Here is a 23644-nt window from a genome sequence, read left to right on the forward strand (position 1 = left end):
TCCATCTTAGCCAGAAGTTCTAATTCACTTGCATTTAAAGCAATTGTTGATAGATTGCCATTTTATTATTAATATTTTGATTTTTTCCTTCTTCTTCTTCTTAAAGAAGACTCTTTAACATTTCTTGTAATACGGGCTTGGTGATGATGAGTTCCTTTAGCTTTTTTTTTTTTTTTTTTTTTGTCTGGGAAGATCTTAATCTGCCCTTTGATTCTAAATGATAGCCTTGGTGGGTAGAATAATCTTGGTTGTTGGTTCTTGCTTTTAATCACTTTGAATACTTCTTACCAGTCCCTTCTGGCCTACGAAGTTTCTGTTGAGAAATCAGCTGACAACCTCATGGGATCTCCCTTGTAGGTAATTGCTTTTGTTTTGCTGCTTTTAAGATTCTTTTTTTTTTTTTTTAAGCAAACATATCCTCAAGATATGAAGCTTAGAACTAGATCACTTGGCTCTGTCTCTTCTTGTCTCCTCCTAGTTCAAAATGCTTGCATAACTTAACAGCCAGCATTCTCTTGGGTCTGCAGTTGGGCTCAACACATTTGAGCCTCAGCACTATCTTCTTTGTATTGTAGATTTAGCCTTTTTGCAAAAAAAATGGCTTAGTTTGCTTTGCCCTCCTTAGCCACTCTGCTTCCTGTCATAATGTCACTGTCCTTGCCCTTCTTGCACTGTATTCCTCTGTGGGGTTGGCTAATGCTTGCCACACTTCTCACAGAAAGCTTGGTGGGTTTTAGAAACATTCACCACGTTTGCAAGAGCGCCTTAAGATTCTTTCTTTGTCATTAACCTTTGGCATTTTAAATACGGCCTGTCTTGGTGTGGGCCTCCTTGAGTTCATCTTGTTAAAGACCATGTCCTTCCTGGACTTGAATGTCTATTTGCTTCACCAAGTCATGGAAGTTTTCTGTTACTGTTTATTCAAATAAGGGTTCAATTTTTTGCTCTCTGTCTCTTCTGGCACTCCCTTGATGTGAATGTTAGTATACTTGAAGTTGTTCCAGAGGCTCCTATAGTATCCTCATTTTTTAAATTAATTTTTAAAAAATTGATTTGCAAGAAAGTAATGGGCAGTAAGGGTGGGGGGAGATGTTGAGAGAGAGAGAGAGAGAGAGAGAGAGAGAGAACATCGATTTGTTGTTCCTTCTCAAATTCCTCCCCACATACAGTGTCACAACATAGTGAAACGGGTCACCCCGCAGTGACAAATATATAAGGCTCCACCCCTTACAATGTAACTGGAGTGACAGCTTTACCTAAGACACAGAGGCAAACACAGGAGCCTGTTAAGTTGAAGAGACAGAGAAGTGTGGCCCAAAAGAGGGAGCAGATCAAGGTTCCAGTGGGAGAACTGAGTGATGAGAAGACAGCCAACCTAACAGATGAAGAGTTCAAAACACTGGTGATAATGATGCTTATAGATTTAACAGACATGCTTGAGTATGGTGAACGCATAAGGGAAGAAGTGAAGTTCTACTAAATGAAACGAAGGAAAATCCACACAAAACCAATGGTGAAGGGAAGGAAACTGGGGTTCAAATCAATGATCTGGAACATAAGGAAGACAAAAAGTCAACCAGTGCAGAATGAGGAAATAAGAATTGAAAAAAATGAGGAGAGGCTTAGGAACCTCTGGGACAACTTTAAACGTGCCTACATTCAAATCATAGGGGTACCAGAAGGAGAAGAGGAAGAGCAAGAAATTGAAAGTTTATGTGAAAAAATAATGAAGGAAAACTTCCCTAATTTGGCAAAGGAAATAGACATACAAGTCAGGGAAGCACAGACAGTCCCAAATAAGCTAGACCTAAAGAAGACCCCACCAACACACATCATGATTAAAATGCCGAAGGCTCAAGATAAAGAGAGAATCTTAAAAGCAGCAAGGGAAAAGCAGAGAGTTATCTACAAAGGGGTTCCTATAAAGCTATCTGCTGATTTCTTAAAAGAAATTTTGCAGGCAAGAAGAGACTGGCAAGAAGTATTCAAAGTGATAAAAAGCAAGGACCTACAACCAAGATTCCTCTATCCAGCAAAGCTCTCATTTAGAATGGAAGGGCAGATAAAGTGTTTCCCAGACAAGGTAAAGCTAAAGGAGTTCATCATCACCAAGCCCTTATTATATGAAATGTTAAAGCGACCTATTTAAGAAAAAGAGGATCAAAACTATGAACATTAAGGTAACAACAAGCTCACAACTATCAACGACAGAACCTAAAAAGTAAAAACAAAAACTCAGCAGATGAGAATAGAAACAGAATCATCGGTATGCGGATCACTTGGAGGGTTATCAGCTGGGAAGGGGAAGGGGGAGAAATGGGGAGATGGTGCAGGGATTAAGAAGCATAATTGGTAGGTACAAAATAGACAGGGGGAAGTTAAGAATAATATAGGAAAGGGTGAAGACAAACGACTTACATGCACGACCCATGGACGTGAACTAAGGGGGCGTGGGATCACTGGAGAGATGGTGGGTACTGGACAGAGGGGAGCAAAGGGAAAAGAAATTGGGACAACAGTAACAGCACAATAAAATATACTTAAAAAAAATTAACAAACAACAAGTGCTGGCAAGGATGTGGAGAAAAGGAACCCTAATGCATTGTTGGTGGGAATGCAGACTGGTGCAGCCACTGTGGAAAGCAGTAGGGAGTTACCTCAAAAAATTAAAAATGGATCTGCCTTTTGACCCAGCAATTCTAGTTCAAGGAATTTATCCAAAGAAACTCGAAACACTAAGTTGAAAGAATATATGCAATTATATGCTCATTGCAGCTTTATTTACAATAGCCAACTGTTTACAACAGTCTGGAAGCAGCCCAAGTGTGCATCAGTAGGTGAATGGGAAAAAAAGCTGTGGTACATTTATGCAATGGAATACTACTTGGCATAAAAAAGATGGAAATCTTACCCTTTGTAACAGTATGGATGGACCTGGAGAGCGTTATGCTAAATGAAATAAGCCAGTCAGAGAAAGACAGAGACCATATGATTTCACTCATATATGGAATCTGATGAACAACTCAACTAACAAGCATGAAAGAGGCAGCCTCATAGATAGAGAACAGGCTTACGGTGGGGTGTTAGAGGGATTGAGCAAGAGAAATCAAGAGAAAAAACTCATGGACATGGACTACAGTGTGGTGATTGCCTGGGGAAGGGTCAGGGGAGGTGGAGGAGGGTATAAGTGGGGATAAGCAGTGATGGATGAAGACTTGACTTGGGGTGGTGAACACACAATACAGTGTACAGACGATGTGTTGTGGAATTGTACACCTGACACCTGTATAATTTTGTTTACAGTGTCACCCCAATAAGTTTGATAAAAAAAAGAAAAAAGAAAAGTTTATATGGGTGGTAAAAGACCCAGAAAAGCCAAGTTAATACAATATTAAATGGGAAGAACAAAGTTGGAGGACTGATGCTACCTGACTTACCCGAAAGCTGCAGTAATTAAGACTGTGTTTCTTCACATCTGCCATGGTGATTGACATATAGCTGACATTCAATAAATAGTTGTTAATAGATGTTTTAAAAAGTAAAAGTGGGGAGATAATTGAATTAAACTCATACTGAAAGAAAAAAGAAAAAGAAGCACAGTATGGTGTTGGCAGAGAATAGATGATTTGTTTATTAATAGAACATAATAGAGAACCCCAAAATAGACCCACATAAATAGAGTCAACTGATTTTTAAAAAGATTTTATTTATTTATTTTTAGAGAGAGGGGAAGGGAGGGAGAGAGAGAAGGAGAGAAACATTAATGAATGGTTGCCTCTCTCACACCCCCAACTGGGGACCTGGCTTGCAACCCAGGCATGTGCCCTGACTGGGAATCAAACTGGCGACACTTTGGTTCACAGGCTGGCACTCAATCCATTCAGTCACACCAGCCAGGGTGAGTCAACTGATTTTTGACAAAGGAGAACAGGCAATACAATGGAGAAAATATAGTCTTTTTCAACAAATAGTGCTGGAATAATGGGATATTCACAAGAAAAAAGTGAATCTAGACACAGACTTTATTTACACGTTACAAAAATTAACTCAAAATGAATTATAGATCTAAATTGTAAAATACAAAACTATGAAACTCCTAGAAGTTACTTTGGTTATGGTGATGAATTTTTATATACAACACCAAAAGGCACAATGTTTGAAAGAAATACTTCTTAAGCTGAGCATCATTAAAAATTTTTTTAAATTTCCATTTTGTGAAAGATCCTGTCAAGAGAATAAGAAAAGCCACAGACTCAGAGAAAATATTTGCAGAAGATGTATTTGATAAAAGACTTGCCTAAAATATACAAAGAACTCTTAAATTCAACTTCTAGAAAATGAACAACCCTATTTTAAAATGGACAGTAAGCCCTGGCTGGTGTGGCTCAGTGGATTGGAGCATCATTCTGTAGATTGAAAGGTCATGGGTTTGATCCCTGGTCAGGGCATGTCTAGGTTGACGGTTTGATCTCCGGTTGGGGTGCATATGAGAGGCAACCGATTGATCTTTCTCTCTTTCTCTCTCTCCCTCATGTCCTTTCTCTCTAAAATCAAGAAGCATGTCCTTGGGTGAGGATTAAAAAAAAAAAAAGGACAAAAAACTTGAACATATCTCACCAAAGAATATATACAGATGGTAAGTAAGCATATGAAAAGATGGTTCACATCATATGTCATAAAAAAATGCAAATAAAACAACACCAAGCTAATTCTATGGGAATGGCTGAAATCCAGAACCCTGACAACACCAAAAATGGTGAGGATGTGTAGCAAAACAAATTTTCTTTCTTTAAAAAAAAATTTTTTTTTTTAAATTTATTTATAGAGAGAGGGGAAGGGAGGGAGAAAGGGAGATTTGCAGGCTGATGCTCAATCTCCTGAGCCACACCAGTCAGGGTAAACAATAGGAATTTTTATTCATTGCTGGTGGGAATGCAAAATGGTACAACCATTTCAGAAGACAGTTTGACAGATTCTTACAAAACTAACAGTGTTACTATATGATCTAGCAATTGCAGTCCTTGGTATTTACCCAAAGAGATGAAAACTTGTGTCCACATGAAAATCTGCACACAGACGTTTACAGCAGCTTTATTCATAGTTGCCAAAACTTGAAAGCAGCCAAGATGACCTTCAGTGGGTGAATGGATAAGTGAAGTGTGGTAAATCCAGACAATGGAATATCATTCAGTGCTGAAAGAAAGAAACCCTATGAAGCCATGTGAAGAGATGGAGGAACCTTAAAATGCAAACTACTAAGATTTAGTAGTGAAAGAAGCCAATCTGAAAAGGCTACATACTCTGAGACTCCATCCACATGACATTCTGGAAAAGGCAAAACTGTGGGGACAGTAAAAACTTTAGTGACTTCCAGGGGAAGGTGGGAGGGAGAGCAGCTAGGCCAGTTGGACAATCGTTCATTTGCTCCTTCATATATATGTTTATTTGAGCACTTACTACGTGCAGGGGGCCAGGGACCAGGCAGAGAACAGTCATCTCCTCCCAAGAACTCCTGGAAGGGTAGGGAAATAGAACCCAATCAGGAAAACAGAGAGAGACAAGGCTGCCAAGGAAGCCTGCTCAGGCATCTTGGGGCACGCGGGGTGCATGGAGGCTCCAGCGCCCAAACAGCATCGGGCTGAGAAAAGCCAGAGTCAAAGCTGTGTATCAGTGATGTTGCTCTGCAGGATGGAACCTGGCTGGAGACAGGGTGGCTGAAGTCTGGAGCAAGATGGGCCATCACCATGAGGGTTATTTCCTTGTGTAGAAAGCTTAGGTTTGTGATCGGATGTGTGGGCACCATGTCCCTTCTGATGTCATGCACTGACAAAGGCACACATCGCTTCTGTGACTTTCTTGCCAAAAATGAATAACCTCAGCTAACTATGTGAGGGAGACATCAGACAATCCGAACTGAAGGCCATCTACAAAAGAACTCACCAGTGTTCTTCAACGGTGTCAAGATCATGAACAATGAAGACACAAAGGCCGCCCAGTTGTCCTGGACTGGAGGAAACTGAGGACACGTGAGCTTGGATAGGTTCCTGGGCCAGAAAAAGGATGCTCTGGGACAGTTGTTGACATTTGGAGAAGGTCTATAGATTAGTGAACAGTCCTGGATCGATGTTACTGTCCTGGCTTTAATCATGTGCTGTTGTTACATAACATGGCGACAGTTAAAGAAGATAGGGAAAGGTATACAAGCAGTCTTTGTACAATTTTTTTTAGATTTTATTTATTTATTTTTAGAGAGAGGAAAGGGAGTGAGACAGAGAGGGAGAGAAACATTGATGTGAGAGAGAAACATTGATCGATTGTCTCCTGTATGAGCCCCAACCAGGGACCAAACCCCACAACCCAAGTATTTGCCATGACTGGGAATCAAACCAGTGATCCACTGTTCTGTGGGATGACGCCCAACCCACTGAGTCACACCAGTCAGGGCCGCACTATGTTTTAAAATGTATAATTCAAAGATTTTTAGTAAATTCACTGAGTTGTGCATTTTCATCACCCCAATCAGCTTCCTCACCCTTGAAGCCCCAGGCCACCACTGATCTGTTCTCTGTCTCTATTGCTTCGCCTTTTCTGGACATTTTATATAAAGGGAAGCATACACAATGTGGTCTTTTGTGTCTGGCACGTGTAGCATGTTTTTGAGGTCTTTGTACTATTTTAATGGGACAGTTGGTGATACCTGAATAAGATCTTTAAAATGGTTGATAATATTGTATCAGTGTTGATTTCTTAGTTTACATAATGGAAATATGGTTATATAAAATTTCAATATTAGATGAAGCTGGGTGAAGGGTATGTGGGAAATGTATTATTTTTGCAACTTTTTGTAAGTAAAATAATTTCAAAATAAATCTTTTCTTTTTTTCTAACTGAAGCTTAGGGTCTGAGTTGTGCACTGCTTATGATGGTCCATCATACCAAAGTCATGATTTCTTTTCAACATAATGGTTCTGATGGCCTTTTCACTCCCCAGAGGCCCTTGGTGAGCTCAGCTTCCAGCAGGTTCCTCAGGGCCATGTAAGGCCGCAGTGCAGAAGGCATAGGTCCTGAGTCACAGAGGCCATCCTGCCGGGATCCAGGGAGGAGCTTTCTCACTTCCCTCCTGACGCACTGTGGGCACCTCTGTGGCTGCCCAGGAGGGGGCAGCACGGGGGTGGCTGGTGCCTGGAGGGCCTTAGGCTGCACCTCTGTTGCCTGAGCAGACTCAGCGCAGGCAGGGGCCTCAGAGGCCGGCAAGCCCAGAGGGCGGGAAGTGCAGACCAAGCGACTGGGGGAGATCAAGGGACTTGGGGAGACCAGGGACTTCCTCAGAAGCTGCTGTTGTCCATCAACTTCCTGTTGCCAAGGCAGAATCGGGTGAGCTCAGAGGGAGGACTTTTAGACCTCAGAGGAAACGAAACGACAGCTTGGCAGAAAAGAGGGCCCAACACGTACAGGAACCCACGGACACGCACTCAGGCCACAGATGAGCTGCCATTCACTCCCATGCGTTGGGACCCTGAGAGAAACACACAACTTTGTAACGTGCTGACCGAAGGGTGCGCTGCACACAGCCCCACACGGCACGCGCCAGCGTGTGTCCCAGCCTTCAGGAGACTCAGGGCTGGAGGGGAGGCCAAGGCAGGGGCTGTGGTCAGGGCGGGTCTCAGGGAGGAAAACCCAGGGAGGGCTGCAGGTGCTCCTATCCATTTCTAAGCATCTATCAGTCATGCCCTGCCACTGAGCTCCTGCTGGTCAGACCTGGTCCAGAGCAGGGCAGGGACTTGGAGCCCCAGGCCTGCCCTTGAGGAACTTTCAGCACCCCCAGGTGGGGAGCAGCTGGTTGGGGTAGGGGGGGCCAGAATGGCCAAAGGGCACTCACTGGCATTGGCCAGATCAGGAGGGTAAAAGGGATACACGGCCTTCAGACTGGAATCTGGGCTTAGGGCAGCAGGAAAGGAGGTGGTGGTGGGGAACAAAGGTATGGAGGTGAGGTGCCCCTGGCCTCCATGGTGACCCAGGAACTGCCGAAGACCCAGCAGTTCTGTCCCTGCCCCTCCTATGGCATGGTTGTGGCCTTGTCGTTCCTGCCTGTGCTTGTGTATCAGTCTGGACTCTGCCACCAACCACTAAACCCACTTCAAAGAAGCGTGAGCCAAAAGGAGAAGTGGTCTCACAGTGCGACAAGGCAGAATGTCTGGACCAGGCGAGGCGGCCTCAGGGTTCCAGGACATGAGCCTCTCTCCTGTCACTGGGACCCTGGGTAGGCTCCATCCTCCTCACTCTGAACTCCCTTTTCTAGAGTTCTAAGGAAGTTTCCAGAACTGTGTCTCACCACCTTGAGTCAGCCTTGACTCCACAGTCAGTTTTGTCTCAAATGTCCTTCCCACAGTCCTGGGAGGGGCAGGGGCAGCTCTGTCTAGCCCATAGGACCTGAATATGGGGACGGTCAGGGCCTCAGGAAGGAGCGCTGCTGGGCAGGCAGAAATGGCAGGGGACTGTCCCAGGGTCAGAGGCCCAGAGAGGATGACTTCAGCTGGCCTGAGTGCGCTAACCCACCCTGTCATGCTGCCTCAGGACTGCCTATGAACATGAGCTCAGGCAGTTCGGAGGCTGGTGGGCAGGCTTCCTGGAAGAAAGTGAGTACCTGGTTGTTTCCAGTGTGGACTGGCGGCTTGGGTGGCCCTGCCATCCGAGTTGCATGTTACAAAGCAGCCCTGTTTGTGGGGCAGGGAAAGGGATAAGTGGGTATGTAGGAGTGGGTGGCAGGTCAGGGCTGGAAACCCATGAGGAGCCTTTGACCTGCGCCCTGGTGCGACATGACTAGGGCGGGCCACTGGAAGTGGATCTGACAACGAGCAGGACGTGGTGATGGATGGGAAGTGGTTGTTGTGGGCACCCAGGTAGCAGCCTCTGGTTTCCTGAAACCAGACCGAGACAAGGGAGTTCTAGAGGGCCAGCTGGGACCTGCTGACAGTGCAGGGTCTGGGGAACACAAGGATGATGTGGTGTCTGGACACACCTGAGGCTGGAGCACACCTGGGTGGACAGCTGGAGTTCCGGCAGGAGAGAGCTTTGCACAGGAGCAAGAAGGACTGGGAGGAAGTGGCCAGGCTGTCCCAGCCAGCTGCTCTCTCCTGCCCAGGCTCCTCTGGCCCTGGTTTCCACCCACTCAGTCTGACCAGGCTCCCAGCCTCTCTCTGGCCATGGTCCCGCCCCTCTGCTATACCGGCTCCATCTTGAAGGGGCGGGATAGTAGGCTGCTCTTCCTCTCCTGGGCCAGTCTCTGAGCAGCAGCCAGGCCGGGGCTGATAAAAGCTTGCAGCTAGCCCTCTTACACACCAGCTGGCCCAGCAGAGCCACCGGCACCACCATGAAGGATGAGGTGGCTCTTCTGGCGGCTGTCACCCTCCTGGGAGTCCTGTTGCAAGGTGAGCTAGCTCCTATTTGGGAGATAGGTAGATCTCAGACCTCTGCAGAAGTGGGGCCCCCAGCCCAGATGCCAGTGTCCAAATTCTTCTAATCCCCCTGACCCTAGGACTGGAGGCTCAGATGCCCCAGGGCTGAGGGGCTTACCATTTCTCAGCCCTGAAGAGATGTCTGCAGGGTGAACAGAAACCCTGGGCAGGGACTGAGGCTGGCCAGGTAGTGAAATGGAAAAAGGGCCCTGAGGGGTGACTGAAATAGGCATGCTAAGCACCATGCAATTGAGGTCGTGGCCCCTCCACCAGCATTAAAAACCCTGGAGGAGGCTAGGGGCTTCCAGGGAGCAGAGGTGTGCCAGGATGGATGGCTGGTTCAGCACTGGGTATGGAAGTGGGGCAGACACGGGCCTGATAGACCCTACCCTCTCCAGCTGTCCCCACTCTGCGTGTCCCATCAGGAAAGCCCCATTCCCTGACCTTGCCTTAAAAGGCACCCTCTCCATAGTGGGACCACATGGGGCTGGAGAGGGTTGGAACTTGCCTGCTTGGTGCCCTTCTCAGACTGGCCCTGGAGGGCACATTCCTGGGCTAGACTGAGTGGAACACCACAGTGTATAGGCTAGGATAAGGCATAGCCTGGGGCACAGACCTGAAGGGGCCAAGCAGCAAGCCTGACTCAGTCCCTAATCCTGGAGCCACAGGGCCTCCCCCAGATACTACACTGTGTGGGCACGGCCACCCTTGGCACCCACAGTACACCACGGGCTCCAGGGCCACAGGACTTGCAGGAAGATAGCTGGGGACACCCTGCATTGGGGCTGTGTGTGGTGCAGTTCTCTGGCCTGGGGTCAAAAGAAGGGCCCCTGCACACTCACATCACTTAGGGCAAGCCCACCCATGTGGGAACGAAGAGATGGCTCTGGGGTTGGGCTGGAAGAGTCCCAGCTGCCACCCCCTGGGGCAGGGGAGAGCATGTCTGTTAGATTTAGGTGGGAACACCTGAACAGAGAAACCAACAGGGGTGCTACACCAGTCTGGAAGCACCGGAGTGACTCTGGTCTGAGGCAGGGCCAGGAGGCTCTGTAGGTGGGGGACCAGTGGCTGTTAGTCACACACAGGGCATGTGCTGCCCTTCACCTAGAAGGACAGAGCCAGCTCTGCCGGCAGCCTGGTGGTACTCCCTATCTCAGGACAGCAAAGTGAAGGCCATATCTAGAGGAGGGATAGGAGGAGCTGGGCATTGGCTTCTATTTTGCAAGTCAAATGATTTAGAAGGAAAGCCTGAACGGCCTATACATGGCAGGAGTCCCTGTGACTGGCACCCCCCTTCCCCTGCAGTCACAGGGCACCGGAGGCTGCACCCTACCCCTCCCATTGAGCGTCATGGACGCAGGGCAAGCCCAGAGAAGAGCGGGACCTGGAGGTACCTTGCAGAGGGTAGTCGTGATGAGTTCCGTGAGGAGGCAGGAGTAAAAGAGAAAGTGCTAGGCCAGATGGGAGGCGGGCCTGGGGGAGGCTGCGGGCGTCAGGCAGCCAGACCTGACTCCCACCCCCTTCGCCCCCAGCTTACTTCTCCCTGCAGGTGATCTCGGCGCGCAGGGCCTTCGGCGTGTCGCCTCCGCTGACCACCGGCCCACCTGAGTTCGAGCGCATCTACCGAGCCCAGTGAGATACAGCAGGAGGGGAGAAGCAAGTCCTGGGAGGGCAGGGTCCAACGCCCTGGCGACGCCCTCACACCGCCCCGCCCCCACCACAGAGTGAACTGCAGCGAGTACTTCCCGCTGTTCCTCGCCATGCTCTGGGTGGCTGGCATCTTCTTCCACGAAGGTCTGGGCATGGGGCAAGGGCGCACGCACTGGAGCCCCAAGGGTCCCTCACCGGTGCGCTTACCCCGCCCCTCCTGGCCCTCCCCTAGGTGCGGCGGCCCTGTGTGGCCTAGCCTACCTGTTTGCGCGCCTCCGCTACTTCCAGGGCTACGCGCGTTCCGCGCAGCAAAGGTGAGGGCCCGTGTAGGCAAAGGCGGCTATGGGGCGGGATCATCATGGCAGGGTGGACGGCGGCACCAGGCCCGCCTGAAGCGGGACCATTCTGGGGGCTAGGGTAGAGGGCCCTGGTGGAAGTCCTGGTGGGGCTGCCGCCCGGCCCGCCCCGCTGCACTCCTCCTGCAGGCTGGCCCCGATGTACGCAAGTGCACGCGCGCTCTGGCTGCTGGTGGCGCTGGCAGCGCTCGGTCTGCTCGCCCACTTCCTCCCTGCCTCGCTGCGGGCCGCACTCCAGGACCGCCTCGGGATGCTGCTGCCGGGGGCCTGAGACCGAGGACGCCGGGTCAGGGTCCGCGGGCTGGAGAAGAGCCGGCCGCCTGGAGGACAGGGAGGGTGCTCGCCCATATCCCAGTCTCTAATTAAAGTGCCCGTGACCGGATCCCGAATGCTCTCTGTGGGTCGGACAGGGTCGTGCTCCGCGGGCTGTGGAGCCTGGACGGGCCCAACGCCGGGCCGCAGCAGTCGGCTGGGCTTCCCCGGGGCGGTGGAGGCCGGGCCGAGGAAGGAAAGGGGCCTCCCCACGGGTAGGGGCTCAGTCCGGGCTTAGATCCGTCCTCCTGCCTGCTCCCAGCCCCTGGAGCAACGCGGCCAGCCCGCAGGCACCCTGTTCTGTTGAGGTTCACCCCACGGCTCCACCTCCCTGTGGTCAGAGCTCTCCTGGAATCCCCCTCCTCTGAGGCCTGCCCCTATGCTTCCTCCTTTGGTCCTCCTCACGGACATCAGGGACCATTTCTTGTCAGCACCTGACCCCCCGCGTCTAGAATAGTGTACATGTTCAGGGCGTGCTGCCACGGAGTCGTGGGGACCACGGACATGGTCGATGTAGTCTTGATAGGCAATTGCAAGAAAAAGTCCGGGTGCCTTGAGGAACTGGACTCGGGGAGGGCCTGCTGCCGGGAAATAACGTCTGAAATGAAAAAGGTGACTTTTAGCCAACTCAGCAGGGGAGAAACTCTCCAAGCAGGGCAACAACGTGTGCAAAGGCCCGGAAGTGGGCCGGAGTCCCTTAAATGTGGCAGAAACGCGGTGGGTGTGAGCGAGGCCTTGGGGACTGTGGACAAAGGCAGGGCTGAGACCCTTGAAGGAGGAGGAACAAGGAGTTGAGGTGATGCATTCGGTTTGAGAGGCCCCATCTCAGGCAGCTGGGGTGGATGAAGGAAGGCGGGGGAGCGCTTGGGCATCTTTGGGGAACAGTGTGGGGGTGGGTAGGGTGGCTTTTGGGGGCCAGGGCCCCAGTTCCTGCACTGGCTCCACTGCGAGTGTGCAGATCTTTCAAGGTGCTCCAGACCTAGACTGGACTATCCCCAATAAATGGACTTGAGGTTGTGCAGAGCTGTGTGGAGGTGGCAGCAGGTGGACACCTGGTGCTTGCCCCTCTACCCCCACCAGCTGGGCCTCAGAGCACCCAGTATGAGGCACACACTTTGTTAACCCTTTATTACAAGTCACGCTCTTATAGAAGTATATGTGGACTTAAGTGAAAAAATCAAATGTATCCAAGAATAAAAAACACAGCACATAAAGTAGTATATGCATTCCAGTGTTCGCGCCAGAGAATGCGGGCGCCCAGGAAAAAGCTCTTCTAAAACGGCCTGGCTCAAGCCAGCCGGCTGCGAACAGTTCAGGGCGGCACAGGCCAGCCTCAGGCACAGTGTGGGGACCACCGCCTTCTCCCGCGGCCGGGCGGGCGGGCAGCACCAGCTCCTGGGGCCTCCGGGCCAGCGGCAACCCCAGGTTGCTGAGAGGTGCGAGGAACAACCTCTCAGGCTGGGTGGGCCACGTCTGGCCCTATGGGGTCAGCAGCGAAGACATCCCTGGTGTCCTAGGCTTCAGGGCCAGTCGCAGAAGCCCTCCCTCAGTCGGCCTTTTTCAGGAAGATCTAGAAGAGCCAGCCCAGGGTCAGCAGAGGCCACAGAGTTGGCCCTGTGTAGCTACTGGGAACCGCTCCTTGTTTTCACCCCGCCCTGTCCTCCTCACCTCACTCAAAATGACCCACACAGGTGAGTCTGTCTGGATAGAGAGGCGCAGAGCTTCCAGGGGACCGAAGGCAGGGTCCACCTCGCCCTCTGCCACACCTTTGTAGAAGGAGCCTGGAGGAGGCAGCACTGAGAGTTTTCCCCAAGACTCCTACCCTGGCCAGCCTCTAGGCCACCTCCGCCTGCCTGACCCCACTCACCTATCTGGAGGTAGCCGTCAGGGCTCCGTGGGTACTGGAGAGTGGCTGGGCGGCCCTCCTGCAGGGCTTCTCTATCTGACTGTGGGTTCTGGGGTCAAAACCAAGGGGCTGAAGCCAGGGGCTGGGGGAGAGGCTGGCCCCAGCTCACAACCACACCCTGCCACACTCACATCAAAGGGCAGCACCTCCACCGAAGTGTTGAAGAGCTTGTCCTCTGGGTGCTCAATATTCCCGCTGCGGAAGAAGAACCTGTGGCCAGGCAGGCCTGTGAGCTGCTGTAGGATGGCCGCTGCCCAGAAATGCTGACCAGCAGAGCAGGGGCCAGGCCTGGGTCCCGGGTACTGGGCCAGGCTGCTCACCAGGGGCAGGCGCTGGCAGTGCACGTAACCAGGGCCTTACTCATAGGGACGATGGTGAGGGGCAATGTTACTGAGCTTCTTTGTCCTGCCTGACATGGTCTTTACAAGGTAGCTACTGTTATGCATCCCACTCTTCAGAATAGGAAACTGAGGCATGGTAAGGTTGAGTAATTTGCTGGAGGGTTCACAGAAATTTGTAGCAAGGCCTGTATCCTGGCAGCCACCCTGCCCCTCCCCTCAGGGCGCCTGTGGGTGCTGTCACTCACCGCTCAAGGCGCAATGGCTGAAAGAAGCGGAAGCGGATAAAGTCCCCCGCAGCAGGGGTGAAGGCCCAGAAGAAATCCTCACGCAGGTAGGCCTTCTCCAGGGTGAAATGCTGGTATGTCTTGAGGCTTGTGCTCACTTCCGCTGGGGGGTTCACATGCTCCTTCCGCAGTGCCTGCTTTCCAAAGTCCTTGTCCTGTAGTGCCGGAGGGACAGTGGTGCTAGAGTGGGGCCTGGACTTGCCCTGCCATCTCCTTGCCCCACCCCAGCCCACTCTCTGCCTGTATTCAACCAGGCTCACTTGGGGCACAGCCCACCTTCAGTTTCTGAATCTTGCCCGCCAGAGAGGAGTGAGTGCCCACGTGCTGGAAGAGGGATGGCTTGAAGCGGATACGGAGGTTGGCCTTCTGCCGGTCACAGTGCTTCTACGGAGGGAGAGCAACATTCTAGGTCTGAACTCATGCCCCGCCTCCAAGGACAGGGCCTTAAGTCCTTGAGTCCGGCGCAGGCCCACAGACCCAATGCGGGCTGGAGGCTGCGTGCTCCACTGCCCGGCCTGCCTCTGGGCAGCCCCTGCTCACCGCGTCCTTCTCAGGGTTGCAGACCTTCACCCACAGAATATGGTCCAGGAGCCAGTCGATGGGTTTGTCCCGGTAGAACATGAGGATGAACTCCACAATCAGGCTCAGATCCAGCGACTTGAACATCTTCCCTGATGGAAAAGGTGGGGAAAGGGCTGCTTCCTCTCAGTCCCTGTGGGGGCCACTGGGGAGGGTCCCACGGCAAACCCTGTGGCCAGCCCTAGGCAGGTATGGTGACTCTGAGAGCAGGTGACAACGGACTGGATTGGGCTGCAGTGGCCACTCCAGACAAAGTCTCCTAATGTGACGTTGCTGCGTATGGCATATGGGGCCTGGGGCAGGGTGGGGGCATTATGACTGAGAGGCAGACGACAGTAGGACTGAGGGGCCCTGTTCAGGTTGGGGGCAGGGGAGGGGATGCACCAATGAAGCCCAGCTGGGAGAACTCCAGGATCATCCAGTCCTCGGAGGGTTGCTGCAGTGCGAAGTTCTTCATGGTGCTCAGGTAGTTGGGCTTGGCCACTATGTCGTCCTCCAACTGCACAGTGAGGGGTAGAGGGGCTGGGACTCAGGATGGGCTCAGGGCAGGGCGGCATGCAGCTCCCGGGCCCAGCCAGGATCTGGGCTGGGGGCAGAGCAGGGTGTCAGTGCTGACCTGCACATAGTAGATGCCTTTGGACTGCGCATACATCATGAGGAAGCAGTAATCAAGGTTCTGTTTGGTCCTCCACCTGTGGGCCAGGGGGAGGGGCCTCGGAAGCTCAGACCCCTCCCCCTTAGTGTAGGGAGAAGAGCCCACCCAGAGGCAGGGATCCTCCCATGGAGAAGCAGACACTGGGCTCAGCACAGGCAAGAAGGGTGTTGGGGGTTCTGGAAAGGGGTGGTGCTAGTACCTGACTCTCTCCTTGGGATCCCCAAAGGACTCTCGGAGTCGGGTGAAGTCAGGGTAGAAGTGGGGGGAAGGGGAGATGACCTCCAGGAGTCCAGAATGGATCTCCGTGGGGAACCTGGGGGACAGAAAGGGCCAGTGGTGTGCAGCCTCCAGGGCCTGGAGCTGGGGCAGAGCTGGGCCGGCCAGGTCCCATCCCTTTCTCACGACTCCTTGGGAAGGTATCACCCACACCACATCCAGCCCCCAAGGCCATGGCGCTTAGAGGGGCTAGGCCACCTCAACACACCCAGTGTCTTTCAGCCGACAAGGAAGTCCCTGCCCCCAGAGAGGCCTCCTCCCACCAGCTTTGCAGCTGCCAGTACTCACAAGGCTTTGATGTTCTCTGTCACCACCGAGGTGTACTGTGGGTCAGTCTGTGAGGAGACCAAGCCCTCCCTAAGTGGAACTGCCAGAGAGAAAGGCCTGGAAGCAGGGGCTAGGGGCAGGGCCTGGGCTTCAGAAGACTACACACTCAGAGGCGGAGGTTCCCTATCTGAGGGGATTGCAGCTGGGCTTGGGGGCTACAGCTGCCTCAGGGAAGTCCTCTGGGTAGGTGCCTGGGCCGTGGAGGTGGAAGCACTAGGTAAATGGCATCTCCACAAGGGGTGCTAAAACGGTTCTTTCCTTTTAAATTTTTATCTTGATGAATTTGTGAATGATGGTGACCTAACAGCTTTCCCTCTAGAATGTTGCCCTGTTTTCATTTCTCCTTCCTGGTATTTGGTGCCATGTGTCACCCACCCCGGGCCCCAGCCCACTCGCCTCCGCGATCAGCACCACAATGACAGAGTCCTCCTTCTCCTGTGGACTCAGCTCCGAGATGAGTGAGTGCAGCGTGTCAGTCAGATACGAGTGCACCTCACGCCGCACGCTGGGGATGCCCATCACCACTGACACTGCAGGGAACAGTAGATCAGTCAGGCACAACTGACCACCCTCCCCCGTCTCCAGCCCCTCCCTGCCCTGCCCCTACCTCCAGTGCGACCCTGGCCCACACGGACGGCTGGCTGCAGGCTGCTTTCCTTAGCCAGCAGGTGTGGCAGGTGGTGGAAGACGGTGGGCAGGTGCAGCACGTGCTTGTGAGAGATGTTCCACGGTTTCAGTCGTGGGTCCTCTAAATGGGTCAGGAAAGCGCGGGTCAGAGCGGTGCCTGAGGCCTGGGCCTGCTACCAGCTCCACCAGCCGCGGCACACTCTGGCTCTCACCAGTTAGTCTGCCCCAGGTGCGATTGCTGTCTCTGTCCCGCAGCACCTGCCTCTCTGACATGGCCCTCTTGATCTCGTCCAGCACCAGGTTGAGTTCCTTGGAGCGCCTGAGGCTCTCCTGTTCAGCTGCGTGCAGCCGGTCGCGCAGTGCCAGGAACTCACGCTGGTACACGTCCACCACATCGCCTGTGGGCAGTTGGCATGCTGTCACCAGGGGGCGCCCTAGAGCCAACTACTGGCCCCTTGAGGGTGCCCACATCGTCCTGCCCATTGGTACGCTAGACCAGAGGCCGCCAACCCGAGGCCACCATGAACCAGCCTGTTAGGAACCAGCCACACAGCAGGAGGTGAGCAGGAAGCTTCATCCGTACTTACGGCTGCTCCTCATTGCAACGTTACCGCCTGGGCTCTGTCTCCTCTCCTGTCAGGTCAGCAGCACCATTAGATTCTCACAGGAGCCAGCCCTACTGTGAACTGTGCACACAGTGATCTAGGTTGCAGGCTCCTTGTGAGAATCTAATACCTGAGAATCTGAGGTAGAGCTGAGGTGGTGATGCTAGTGCTGGGGGGCAGCTACAGATGCATATCATTAGCAGAGATGTTTGACTGCACAGACTGTAATAAATCAACTGCTTGCAGACTCACATCAAAACACTATTAGCAAGTGGCAGGTAACAAGCTGCAGCTGGTGCCAGGCTATAAAGCCACTCCCCCACCCCCGTCCATGGGAAAACTGTTTTCCATGAAACCCATTCCTGGTGTCAAAAGGGCTGGGGACCATTGCTCTAGACCATCTACATCTGTTCTCATACCTGCCATATTTGAGTTCTGTGGGGTGACCTACGGTACTCTGAAGTCACACTGACACACCTGGGGGAGAAAAGCCTCCACGGAGGGTTAGCACTCCCCACTACTCTCTCCATACCCCCAGTTACTTTCTCCTTTGAGGAAGCATCTCAAGTGCAAGGGCTGCAAGGCCACTTCTGGCCCCCGGTGGGGCTCTCCTAAGCAGGGGCTGGAATAGCCTCAGACTGAATCTTTTCCACCTCGTGGCTCCGAAAGGCCCCTCTGGCTTCTCCTTGCAGCACCAGCTCCTTCCAAGGGGTGGTACACCCAAAGTTCCCACCCAGCACAAGGACCCAGCCTTGCCTCAGAGGCTTCTTAGCACCCAGCCTTGCCCACTCCCTCTCTAAGCCTCTGCACTTTGCTCCCTACCCTCCTTCACAGAGGAGACCACAGGCATCCCCATGCCCAAGGCCCTCCAGGGACCACCAACTTCCTTGAGCTCCCCCTCCCATTCTCCCTGTAGGACTGAGCCTGGACTCAGGGTCTGTGGCCATGTGCCCTGGTACCCATTCGTCATTGTCCTCATGGTCGTACTGGTTGCTCCTTCTATGCTAGCCACCACCTCTGGATTCCCTCAGTCTCATACCAGTCCTAGGGAGGGCTGCTGCTGTTCTAGCCCCCAGCACCCAAATGAGCAAATGACATTGAGAAACTCGTCCGGGCTCACTCGGTGAGTCATCAGCAGAGAGGGACCAGCTCTGAGCGGCCCGACGCCTGCTTCTTAGGAGACCTGTCACAGACTTTGGCTGGGCCTTTTTCAGGCATCAGGGTACAGGGGCAAGGAGCAGCATGGAGTGGGGGCTGCCTGACAGGGCCAAGAACTCTCCAGGGTGCCCGTACCTGGCTCTACTGGTGGGGCGGGCAGGGGGACCAGTGAGCAAGAGGAAACCAACAGCATCCCTGCCAAGGCTGGGCTGTGCACAGCAGGCCTTTCTGGCTGTCTTCACTTCCTCAAGGCCTGGTTTCAGTCTCCAAGTCCAGGGATCCTCTCCTGCCCCCAGACAGCTTTTCTGTTCCTCAGTCCCTGGTGAGGTCACAGACCCCAGAATGACCTGGATGGTGTCACTCTCCACAGCAGTTGCACCAGAGGTCACAGCCAAGGCCAAGTTTACTCACCTCAGGACACAGCTACTTCTTTAGCACTCCATACCCAGCCTGCCCCAACCTCCATCCCCACAGCCAACCTGCCTGGGGACAGCCCTGCCAGTGGGGGAGGGGTATGGGGAGGGTTCAGGTTACTGAATCTTCCAGGTTCTGTACTGGGTTCCAAGGCCAGGTTATCCTGGAAATCTGAACCCCTGAACAGGAGCTGGCCACCCGGACATGGAAGGTGGCCTCCTTCCTACCTGACTCCCCACCCACCTTCCTATTGGTCCCTGCTACCTACCCCTGTGTATTGGAGTCACTAAGTCCTGTACAAGGCAGCCTCCCTGCAGTGGACCCTTTGTGAAGCAGGGGAAAGTGAGGAGGCCTCTGTCCTCCCTCTGTCCTCCCCCTTCTCTGATCCTTAAATAGGATGAGCTCAGTCCAGCCTTACTCTGCCCCAGCTGGACAGGCCAGGTGGGCAGCTCAGTCCCCACTGCTGCCCTGTATCACCCTGACCACTGGGACCTGGGCACAGCCTGATCCACACTCGGGCTGCCCTTCCCAGCAGCCTCCCTCTGCCCAGGTCCTGAGTTCCCTCCACTAGCTAAGAGGCGATGGGCCCTGGGAGTTCTTGGGCCTGGCTTCTGCCCACACGAACCCTTTCGTCATTTCCCTGAACACCACAGGTCCTGTCCCTCAGAACCCTGCCCCTGCCCCTGCCCCTGCTCCTGCTCTGCCTGTTGCCTGCAAGGTCTCCAGCTTGACCCACATCCCTGGCTTCTTGCTTGTGGGGCCACTCTGCTTGCCTGTCAAAACCAGAACCTCAAGCTCTGTGACTGCTGACCCAGGTACTGAGCCTTAGGCCAGAGCTCTGCCAGGCCCAGGTGGCAGTCTACAGCGTTCATGGGCTAGGCGGTTGGCCTCAAGTAGTGAGTGGGCTGGGAAAGCAGCTTGAGTGATAAGAAGGGCAAAGGTCTGGGAGCCACTGGTTTCTGGGGTCCAGGCAGCAGTTCCTGGGAACTAGGGCTAAGGGAACCTGACTCCTTCCATCCATACCTTCCTACCCCAGGGAGGTGGGATGGGGAGCTTGGCCCCCAGTGCAGCTGACCCCAGGGAAGGACTGCAGCTGTGGCCACACTATTAGAGATTTCCCTAACCGAAGGCAGAGTAATCAGGATACGTGAGGTCCATGGACCACAATCTTCTCTCTGGTTCCCTTTTGAATGAAGAAAGAGACCTTGTGCCCCATACTTAGGGAAGGGGAAACAGACTCAGAGGGGCACAGGTTGGAGCCAGACCCAGGGAAGGTCTGCTGTTAACCGGCAGGTGGGACAGGGTGTAGAGAGGGGGCAGGTGTTCCATTCCTCTCCAGGAACTGCCCATCCTCCCAGTAGTCAAGAAGGGCGTCCAGTTGGTTAGAGCATCATCCCATATGCCAAGATTGTGGGTTCAAACCTCAGTCAGAGCACATATCAGAAGCAACCAATGAATGCATAGATAAGTGGAACAACAAATCAATGTTTCTGTCTCTGTCTTTCTCTCTCTCCCACCGCGCCTTCCCCTCTCTCTCTAAAATCAATAAATAAAAATTAAAAAAGAAGGGAGTCCATTGCTGCTGAAGTATGGGATGTTGGATGCTGGGGAGTGCTGTGTGGCTGAAGCTGGCCCCCTGGAGGATCTGCTGTCCTCCCTGGGGACAGGCCTTCAGCAGACCCTTGGCCGAGGGCTACAGTTTGAGGGCTCACAGAGTTCTTGCACAAATGTGCTCAAGGCTGGATGTGAAACCCATATCCAAGGCCTGTCTTGCCAAGGCCTACATGACCTTCCCAGCCCCAGGCTTCCAGGCTGCGACCTTCTCCCGCTGCCTCCTTCCTCTCTGGCTACCTGCCCACCTCCTCCCTTCCCTACAGACCTAGGTTCCTCTACCTTTGCCCTAAGTATTGGTGCCTGGGCTCCCTACCTGCTGCAAGCTGGAAGCCAGCGTCCAGTCTGGCCACAGCCTGGCTTCCCCACAGGCTTAACACAGTTGTCTGAGAAGAGTCACATAAGAGCTCAGATTCAGGCTTTCTTTTGAGGCCTCCAAAGATCTGGCCCTACTGGGCCCCCGAAACAGTGACAGCCTTTGACAAGGAAGGCCCAAGTCACCCCCTTGGCATGCCCAAGGATGAGAAGCCCTGCACCGGATACCCCCTCTCCCCTCCGTTCTTCAGGTGAGGGCGCTCTCATCTCCACAGGCCCTTGGAATGCCAGCATCCTCGATGCCCTATTCAGGGATAGTGGGCCCTCAATGGAACCACTGGAATCCCCTCACTCCACTGCTCTGGGCACTGGCTCCCCTGTGCCAGCCGGGCCTCCAAAGAAGCTGTCCTGGTGGGGCTTGGGCTGCAGTCCTGATACCAGCCAGAGAGCCTGCGGCTGCTGTAGGACGCACATAGAAATTGTCACCTGGCCAAGGACGGGGCACAGGGGCTCCTCATTCGGCCCACCGTCAAATGTAGCCCCACCTGGGCCCTCATGCCAGTCTGCTTGCACAGTTACTCTTTAAGGGTCCAAAGTGCCATTTCCAGATGACACACTCCACCTAGAAACCTACAGAGAACTCTGCCTCAGGCTTGCCTCTCTATGCCAAGCCCTGGCCTCCACCCACACAGGACTGCACTGGGCTGGGCTGGGCAGGCAGGAGCAGGTGGGGTCTGCTGGGGCATGGAGGATCAGGAAGGCTCTAGCCCCTCCCCCAGACCCAGTCCACCTCCTGCAGTGTGGTGTGGGGGAACAGGGAAGCAGGAGGTAGGAGGAAGGCAGAGGGTCAGTTGGCCTCAGCCTGGTCCTGATTAGGCCTTCTGCAGGAAGGCCAGGAGGCAGGAAGGAAGCAGCTTTTCCTGGTGCCTCCTGTGCTGCCCTAGCCATCCAAGCCAGCACTAAGTGACTCCAGCCTGTGCTGGCGCCTGTCCCCACACCTCCTACCCCAAGTGTGCTGGCCAGATTCACAGGGCCATGCTGGTGAACTGGCCAGCTTGACCAAGTCTCAGGTGGGGGTGATGGCGCAGCGAGACCACACAAAGTGAGTTCACGGGTGCCTGGGTGGCTGCTCATAAGCCCCCCCACACCCTCCTGGGCTAGCAGCCACAGGAAGGCCCGCCCAGCACCAGGAAGGCCGGCCCAGCACCAGGAAGGCCCTCTGGAGCAGATGTCAGGGAGGAAGACTGCGGATACCAGGGGCAGCAGTCCCGGCAGTGAGCTGGGTGGAACGGGTGGTGTGTGGGAGAGGGTCACTGCCTGGATGTCTGGCTGCGCCCTGACACCTGTCTCAGGAACACAGTATCTACTCCTGCCCCGGTGCCTGAGCTGGTACCTTGGGGACCACCTGGCACAGTCACCATTGTGACCTTGTATCAGTCCCTCTCCAAGAACTCCTAAGTCCCCAACCGCCCAGCGGGAGCGACCACCCCCAGCATGGGCGTAACTGTGTTCACATGGAGGCGGGTCCCAGCGCTGCACAGGGGACCCTGCGATGGCTCACCCCGCGGCCCAACCCGGACCGGAGTGGAATTTCTTTATCCCGGCAGCAAACAAGTGGGGTCGAAGATGGGAGGGGCGTTCTCCCGCGCCGCCGGGCGGGGAAGGGGTGCCTGCATCGGCTTCCGGCCGCCTCTGGCGGCCACTGCCCGGACCGCTTCTCCGCGGGCGCCCAGGTGCGCGCAGGTGCGGGGTGAGTCGCGGGGCTCGGGGAACTCACCTTTCTGGCCGCCAAGGGCCGCGTACCAGGAGAGCGAGAGGAAGGCGCACAGACAGAGCAGCAGCAGCGTCAGGAAGGTGCCATTGCGGAGCCTCATCTCCTCGGGTGCGCGGCGGGCGCCGGCGGGGCCGAGGCCGCATGGCCTGGGGAGCCGGGGCCGGGGCGCGGTGCGGGGGACGGCGGGGGACGGCGGGGGACGGCGGGGGCCCCGGCCCCGGGGTGGGGCGGGGCGGGGCCCGGGGCCGGGAACGGCTCCTCCGGGATGCGGGGCGCGGGGCGCGGGTGCAGGGCCTTTCTCCGCCGCTGGGCCAAGCCGGGTTGGGCTGGGCTGGGCAGCGGGAGCCGCGGCCCTGCCTGGATCCTGGGCCGCCGCGGAGTCAGCGGCGCGGGGCGGGGCGGCCCGGATTTAAAGGAGCCGTAGCATCCCCCGCTGCCGCTAGGCCCATGAGGAGGCGGGTTGGGGAGCAGCGCCCGGCTCGGGAAAGCGGCTCCCGCGTACGGTCACGGAGCCGCTCTGGGTCTGGCCTCAGGTAGGATGAGGCGCGTGCCTTCGCAAGTGCGGCGGACCCGCTGAGGTGCAGGCGGCGGGCCCTCGCTCATCACCCAGACTGAACCCCCCCAGATCTGGAGCCGACTCGCGTTTATACTCTGGGATCCCCAGGCCTCTCCCCAAGGCCTGAAAAGGGTCTAGGTGGTGGGAGGGGGAAGGAATGGCTGGAGCTGGTGCTGCCTCCAGCCAGGGGACTGGGTGGAGTGGCCCTGCCTGCACCGATGCCCACAGCTGCCTCCCCTCCCAGGACCATCCTCTAGTTGGCAGGATGAATGCATGTTGGGGACAGAAGCTTCTGCTTCGTAAAATAGGGACAGTGGGGGTGTTTTCAGGCGTAAAGGAACTGATCTATGTAGGCACTTGGCACAGGGACTATCCCAGAGCTGGGCTGGCCCCCCAAGTGCCAGGGGCAGGTGGGCTGGAGGCTGGCACAACTGTAGATGATT

At 54.4% G+C, this 23644-nt stretch overlaps 2 protein-coding genes and 1 long non-coding RNA gene across 4 annotated transcripts; 1 reads left to right on the top strand and 2 right to left on the bottom strand.

Annotated features, from left to right (window-relative positions):
* Window positions 1–4578: 4578 nt before the first annotated feature.
* Window positions 4579–6879, bottom strand: LOC150000389 (uncharacterized). The gene is made up of 2 exons (XR_016513761.1): window positions 5941–6879; window positions 4579–5193 (listed from the first exon to the last, which is right to left on the bottom strand). It is a non-coding gene; the product is annotated as an uncharacterized LOC150000389 (long non-coding RNA).
* A 1272-nt stretch (window positions 6880–8151) lies between these two features.
* MGAT4B (alpha-1,3-mannosyl-glycoprotein 4-beta-N-acetylglucosaminyltransferase B) lies at window positions 8152–22837 on the bottom strand. Of its 2 annotated transcripts, XM_090290441.1 has the most exons (15): window positions 22649–22835; window positions 16981–17166; window positions 16749–16889; window positions 16538–16671; window positions 16103–16149; window positions 15738–15851; window positions 15500–15575; window positions 15268–15382; window positions 14845–14975; window positions 14581–14688; window positions 14266–14459; window positions 13811–13889; window positions 13641–13728; window positions 13442–13554; window positions 12887–13343 (listed from the first exon to the last, which is right to left on the bottom strand). In XM_090290441.1, the coding sequence occupies exons 1-15, from the start codon at window positions 22743–22745 to the stop codon at window positions 13320–13322; spliced, it is 1647 nt and encodes a 548-aa protein (XP_090146567.1). In that variant the 5' UTR covers window positions 22746–22835; the 3' UTR covers window positions 12887–13319. The 2 variants fall into 2 exon arrangements, with proteins under 2 accessions (XP_090146566.1, XP_090146567.1); XM_090290440.1 differs by lacking the exons at window positions 12887–13343; window positions 13442–13554 and adding an exon at window positions 8152–12371 and having other exon boundaries at window positions 22649–22837.
* LTC4S (leukotriene C4 synthase) lies at window positions 9248–11843 on the top strand. Its single transcript, XM_090290442.1, has 5 exons — window positions 9248–9428; window positions 10988–11087; window positions 11179–11249; window positions 11338–11419; window positions 11591–11843. Exons 1-5 carry the CDS (start codon window positions 9371–9373, stop codon window positions 11730–11732), a joined length of 453 nt encoding a protein of 150 aa, XP_090146568.1. The 5' UTR covers window positions 9248–9370; the 3' UTR covers window positions 11733–11843.
* Window positions 22838–23644: the final 807 nt, after the last annotated feature.

This window comes from Furipterus horrens, unplaced genomic scaffold (genome assembly GCF_987537825.1).
Source record: "Furipterus horrens unplaced genomic scaffold, mFurHor1.1.pri manual_scaffold_10, whole genome shotgun sequence".
In the NCBI taxonomy this organism is placed as follows: Eukaryota; Metazoa; Chordata; class Mammalia; order Chiroptera; family Furipteridae; genus Furipterus; species Furipterus horrens.